We start from the raw sequence: 6,362 nt of genomic DNA, 5'->3' as shown, positions 1-6,362 counted from the left end.
AGTTCATTGTATAGTATAAATATGTCTCCCAGAAGGAGGTCACTCAGGTTTGCAGACTTCCATTTACAAAAGAAGTAGTCTCCGCAAACATAGCTTCACCTTTTCAGGCATCTGTCATAATTGAGCTGGAAGACATCGTCATCACTTGCTCTGGGCCTCTTTTGAGGTGATAATATGATATTGGCTTTTCCTCTTTATATAACCCATTTATTCATTCCTTTACCTAGATCCACTATTCCTTCTCTTCATTTATACCCCAAGTCTTCCACCTTTGGAAGGGAAGGTTTGCCTACATTTGCCCGTCGTGGGTGTCTAGACGGAAGGTACCCACACTAGTCTGGCCTGTGCTCCCTTTCGGTCCGCTCCCGTTAAGATAGGGTTAGGCTACACAGCTGCAGAATTGGTGGGCTATTTTTACTACCAGGCAAAATAGCTGCATTCCCTGTTAACCCCAATTTTGCTAAATGAGATGAAGGCACAACCCACTACTATCAGGCCCGTAAGGAATTTTGATATAAGGTTTCTTGGGAATGAGTCATCCCTACTTAGAGCCCTTGTAATCGCTGCCCTGATCCTGTGACCACCGCATCAAGTAGTAAGGGAAAGAAAAAAAAAAGAGGACAAGAGAATTAAAAATATATAACGCTTTATTGTCAAAAATAGACAAACTTTAATTTCCTTTAACAGGAATATTAATTTAACAGCCTCCAAAAGCCATCACCATTCTGTAAGCATAACAGGCAAGAGAGTCACAGATAACCGTTAGTGGAAAAAGGACGACAGTTGTACATCCATGCCCAAGAAGCGTTGCCAGTCCGTGGTGACAACTCCAGGACAGCAGCAGAAACACAGTGAACCTTCGGGGCCTACTAATATACATGCAGAACAACATTGATTCATCTTGGCCTAATTCTGTAAAGATTGGCTTCGTAGTACCTTTCCAAGCATTTGAAGAGTTTAGTTTGTTAGAACACTTGCTAATTTGAACAGTGACATTTTAGGTCACTTATAGTATCAGTAACAGGATCACACCTGTTTTTGAGTAACACCGGGATGATCCATCTGTCCCTGACACCAGTCTCCAGCATGTGAAGTGGAGCTAATAGCTCGGGCAGGAAACCTGAATAGGCTCCTTATCCACGACCCACAGCAAGGATATGGAAGCCTTGCTGAATTGAACACTGTTGGGTAGAGGCTAAATTCTCTCATTAACAGAAAAAAGGAAAGAGATAATGATCTACTTAGTCAGAATAAGACAAAAAATAAGGCCTTTATTACTCCTCAGTGACAGGTATCCAAGGTGGAAGAAATCCGGGTATGTGCATGGTCAGCTGGGCTGTGAGTTTCATTCTCTAGACTGTACCATAAATCATATCTGCATAGCCAGTGCAGACTTTGTAAACTGACCCGTTTTGACAATTCAAAGTGGTAGTATACAGGTACTGCCCTTGAAAGTTGGGGTTAAGGAGAGAGATCTCAATTCCCAGAAAAGCCCAGAGATGAGATAACACTGACATGGCAAAATGGTTCATCTGAGATTAAGCACATGTAATACTGAAAAGACAGATCACTGAATAAATCAGCGAGGGACTAGATCTCAGAACTAATTTCCTGTCCTCACAGGCATTCATCATTCACTCAATGGGAGAGGAATCAACTACGCACACAAATATCGGTTCAATATTTTGCATTTTTCTAGTTTAAAAACAATATTTTACACTTAAGAACAAGGGAAACTGAGCTTATAAAAGCGTCCAAAACAGCACCGTGGTTACTGAAATGGCAGCACAAGCTTTTGTCGCCTTTTTAAAACATTAGCATGAGGAAGTCACCAAGAAACAGTGAAGCAGTTCCATTATAGCCGCAATATTTCTCAGTCACTCTTACCTAGGGTTAAGCTTTAATTAAACTCACCTACTTAATCCTACCCCCCTGTCTAAGAACCATTCAAATTTGAGTCAGGAACTGGTGGTGTAGGCTTCTGGAAGTTTTGATAGGCTAAGTATCACTTAGTAAGATTCTGTGATTTAAAGAATCACTCTGAAAACTTACAGAAAAAAAAGCCATATGAAAATCAAACTAGGTAAATCTGGTTTATATAGTCTATTAGCAAGCCTACCTGAAACAAAATTGTGGAATCAAACGTACAGCTCAAATGGACTTCTACTTTTGCTTACCTATTCCATCTCATTCAGTTCTCTACAAAAATGTGATATATGCAGAAAATGTACACTATTTTGGATCATTTCTCTAAAGGCCAGAAAATCAGCCTGTTAGCTGCAGTTGCTATGAATGAGAAACACAAAAAGAAAATGGACTACATTTGGGGCTTCTCGCTGAGGGTAGGTGGGGCCAACTATAAATGACTTGAGCTGACTAGCTGAATAGTTTCACTCCCCATCATGAAATACGCTTTATAAATGTTCCCTCTTTAGGACCCTTCAATGACTGTTGTTCCAATCAGTGAGTAAAGTTTTTTCTTAACAAGTCGAAATCCTGAGCTGAGGATCAGAGTTCTCCTGAAAGCAGCGGAGAAGCGACCTCTACCAAAGAAGTCCCTGAATCTAGTCCACGAGCAGTTCTCCTGCTTAAACACAAGTGTAAGCTCAAAAGTAGGCACCACACTGGAATCACACACAATCCTATCCAGCTTTTTACATACGTTTTCAATTTCCAAGTTCACGTGCATAACGCAGCCTCGCAAGCCACAGGGCTCCGTTGAGGAGAGCCGTAGAACATCTTGAGCAATTCTCTGGGTCAGTTTCTCTGGGACAAGGACCTTTGAGCAACCAAGTTTGGTTTGCTTTGATTCGGACAGACAGTTCTCCAGCATTTTAACCAAATTCTGGCAAGTTGATTCCTCAAATATTACCTCGTTGAGGTTGGGTTCAGGAACAACATAATCCCAGTAGTCAAAATCTGTAAGAAATGGAGTTTTCTTTTTAGATAAAGAAAAAAATAATTTAAGAGTAGAAAAAAACCATGATATCAACATTGGTTACCTCTATCTGCCATATCTGCCTTTTCCTAGTGTTTGTTTCAGAGTCAGCTGACCTCAATTAGCTGTGAACTAGGTAGGTAATAAAGGTTTGGATAATAGAATGGATAGGATATAACCACTTTTCTTTAAATTTATGTGTGCACACAAAACGCACACACAATCATAAAGGCTATGCATCGAAAATCTACTCATGATTTTCCCAGATTATTTGTGATTTTCTTTTCTTTCTTGGCACTTGCTTATGGGGTTTTTCTAATTTTGTTTTACAGAAAACGTATTACTTCTGGAATAAAAAGTTATAACTTTTCTTTTTCGGACTAAGGCGCCGTTACTTTCCAACTGTAGGAATACATGTATTGTAAAATAAAGAATTTTTACTATTGTGCTTAAAGTCCATGAGGTTGAAGAGTGATTTTAAAGATCTATCAAATTTGCATCTTTAAGTCTTTACTGGAGTGCCCCGTAGATCTCAATTTTAGCTTTAACCTCTTTAATTAAAAATTGTGCGAAGAGAAGAGAAGACCTTTGAGGTTCATGAGGATATATATAACTGGCTGGGTAGTTTTTCTTAGCCAAGCAAAACAAAACAGTCCTAGGGAAATAAAATTAGATTGGCTCACAGGAAAAAAGATAGCTCTGCATGTGGTCACCTACCCCTCACATTAATCCTACCACTTGGCAGGATGCCACACCACACGCAGTCGAATGAACAAGGTGCAGGCGGATGCCCTCCCGGCTCCTCTCCCTAAGCCTAGTCCACCTTCATCAGCTACTGGGGTTTCCTCTTCACTTCATGTATACACTTGGATTATTTAAAGAAATTTACAACCAACTGAAACAAATGCACGCCAAAGAATAAGGACTGCATATTTTTAGGGACTTTTGGAGTTCTGGCCTATAAATTACGTCATCAACCACTTCACCTCGAAAGGAGGAAAACTCAAGAGCTTAAGCAGTTTATGCTCTTACAGTTCTTTAGGGGCAGAGCAGTGTATTCACTTAGAAACTGCTGTTAAAATTGCAAATGACAGCAAGCCAGGCACCGCTGCTGTTCAACAGTTTCCTCCTCACATTAAAAATGGAATAATGGATATACCCACGACAGAAATCCTACTCAGTAGTAAACAGGAACACACTTTAAGCAACGACAGAAAAGGATCTGAGAAACATGAAGCTGCGGGAAAGAAACCAGATACCGAAGCGCACACACCGTATGGTCCCAGTTACCTAAAGGCAAAACCAACTTGGAGTGATAAAAATCAGGTCAGTAGTTCCCAGGAGTCAGGGGAGAGTGAGGAATAGCTGGCAAATGGGCGCGTGGGAATTCAGGGGCAGGGGTGATGTTGATTACAGAGGTAGATACATTTGCTAAAACACACACAACTGTATCCTTCACAATCATGTACGATGAGGAGCTTAATGCCAGAGCGCCTGCTGGCACCAGACTGGAAAGACGCAGCCCTCGGGTATTCTACTTCTGTACTTTTGTCTCTATCACGGAGAGACCATGTCAGAAAACGTGTAAAGAAGTCTCCTCAGATGGATTTTGTGCACCCCCTACACGGAGGAAGGGGAGGAAGCCCGCTCACCCGTTGGATCGAGAGGCACCGAGCTTTGCAGGGGGGAGGGCGGCAGCGGGGCACTCACCGCTCAGCAGGCTCTGCGGGTGGCAGCCACGGTCCAGCGACTCCGAAACGCCGGCCGGGTTCTTGCTGCTCAGACTGCCAGTCGCAACCATGGTCACCTGCTCTGTTTCCCTCGCGGGGCGCAGCGGCCTTTCCTGAGCACTGGAAAAAAGGAGGCGAGAAGGGACGATTAAGTCAGGCGAGTCGTGCAGAGGCTCCTAAAACGCCCGGCGTCGCGGGAGCGAACTAGCGGAGGAACTCCTCTGCCAACGGGGAGGAACCGGCCTCTTCAGCTCGAGGTGACAAAGGCCCGGGAGCGGAGCCGCCGACTACAGCCACGACCTGAAACTAACGCGCTCAACTTGGAAGCGACGTGCGCGGAGCGCCCCCCCCCGGCCTCCCCGCGCCCCCCCCCGGCCTCCCCGCGCCCCCCCCGGCCTCCCCGCGCCCCCCCCCGCGGCCTCCCCGCGCCCCCCCCGACCTCCCGCGCCCCCCCCGACCTCCCCGCGCCCCCCCCGGCCTCGCCGCGCCCCTCCTGGCCTCGCCGCGCCCCCTGACCTCTCTGCCCCACCCCGACCTCCCCGCGCCCCGCCCCACCTCCTGCGCCCCCCAAGGCCGCAGCTTCGCCCACCTGCCGGGAGTTCGCGGGGCCGACGCGCTCGCTGCCGGGTAAACACAGGCAGGTGCCGCCTCAGGAGTCGCCTCTCCCGGGGGCTCGGTGACCCGCAGACCCCGCTCACCCGCGCCGGCTCCTCGCAGCAGCGTAGCCTCCGGGGCAGCCGGAACTTTATAGGTCCCGTCCACGCCCTGCCCCGGCCCGCCCACCTGCGCCGCGCCCCCCGCCCGGCGCCCCGCCCCTCCCCTCCCGGGTCCGGTCCCCTTTGCACTTCCAGGGGGCCCCAGGCCGCCGGGAATGGGGGATAAGCCGGACACCTGCTGGTACCGGGTAGGCCTCGGGTCGCCGCCGCCGTAATTCCGGGTACTCAACTCTGACTCGGGTCAAAGCCTGAACTGGATTCTTCGGTGCGTCCGTCCCGTCCCCAGGCGCGCGCGCTTTCACACGCAGGCCGCTCCGGGCTGCGGGAGGCTTCAGCCGATCTGTGTGTTTTCATGTCCCGAGGCTTTGCTGTGTCGCCCTGAACACTTGGCGTGAATCTGCTGCGACGTTCGCTGAGCATCATGGACGCACTTGTTTCTGGCCCGTAACCCCGTCGGCCCGACTCTGCCCCAGGGTGTCCGCAGCCGCCTCTGCCGCACGCGGTCAGATCTACCCGCATCGAGGGCTCGCCAGCGTTTTAGGAAGGGCCTTGACGCCCCCGTGCACCCCCTGGCTCCCCGGCACCCTTCGTGCTTTCACCTCTGTGACTAACGCGTTTTCTCCGCGTGAAGGCTGAGCCTGGCACTCTTCTAGACAGATCTTGCACCAGGGCGTGGGAGCGCGAATGGAGCGGGAGTTTGCCAAGAAACAAAACCATTAGTAGGACCTTAGGTGCTTCCCCATCCGTGCATCGCTGACAGCAATTGTCATTTCCAGGACGCAGAAGTTTCTGGGAGCCCTGTTGGGAGGATCTTGGGTTTGAGATGTTTTGAAGACGTTTCAGAGATTGAAGATAAAGTTTTAGATTCTGCCGGGGATCAACAGACAGTCCCTGGGAGGCCTCCGTGCGGTCCTGCACAGGAACACACAGAGGGGCGGAGGAGCCCTGGAAAGAGGCAACAGGCCCGCACAACCCATG

At 48.5% G+C, this 6,362-nt stretch overlaps 1 protein-coding gene across 4 annotated transcripts; it reads right to left on the bottom strand.

The window, feature by feature from the left end:
- Nucleotides 1-629: 629 nt before the first annotated feature.
- On the bottom strand, nt 630-5,923 carry DDIT4L (DNA damage inducible transcript 4 like). 4 transcript variants are annotated; one of them, XM_012436599.3, is made up of 3 exons: nt 5,560-5,923; nt 4,649-4,788; nt 630-2,919 (listed from the first exon to the last, which is right to left on the bottom strand). In XM_012436599.3, the coding sequence occupies exons 2-3, from the start codon at nt 4,737-4,739 to the stop codon at nt 2,432-2,434; spliced, it is 579 nt and encodes a 192-aa protein (XP_012292022.2). In that variant the 5' UTR covers nt 4,740-4,788; nt 5,560-5,923; the 3' UTR covers nt 630-2,431. The 4 variants fall into 4 exon arrangements, with proteins under 4 accessions (XP_012292022.2, XP_012292021.2, XP_012292020.2 ...); XM_012436598.3 differs by having other exon boundaries at nt 5,570-5,923; XM_012436597.3 differs by having other exon boundaries at nt 5,615-5,923.
- Between the last annotated feature and the right edge of the window lie 439 nt (nt 5,924-6,362).

The sequence above is a fragment of the Aotus nancymaae genome, unplaced genomic scaffold (assembly GCF_030222135.1).
Source record: "Aotus nancymaae isolate 86718 unplaced genomic scaffold, 86718_ANA_hifiasm-v0.15.2.pri h1tg000033l, whole genome shotgun sequence".
NCBI classification, from domain to species: Eukaryota; Metazoa; Chordata; class Mammalia; order Primates; family Aotidae; genus Aotus; species Aotus nancymaae.
This window is presented reverse-complemented; position numbering and strand designations above follow the sequence as displayed.

Excerpts from the sequence above, each read along its gene's own strand:
- DDIT4L (XM_012436599.3), bottom strand. The coding sequence starts at position 4,739 with ATGGTTGCGACTGGCAGTCTGAGCAGCAAGAACCCGGCCGGCGTTTCG. Across the intron at positions 2,920-4,648 it reads CCCGCAGAGCCTGCTGAGCG|ATTTTGACTACTGGGATTAT; the intron begins GTGAGTGCCCCG and ends CATTTCTTACAG.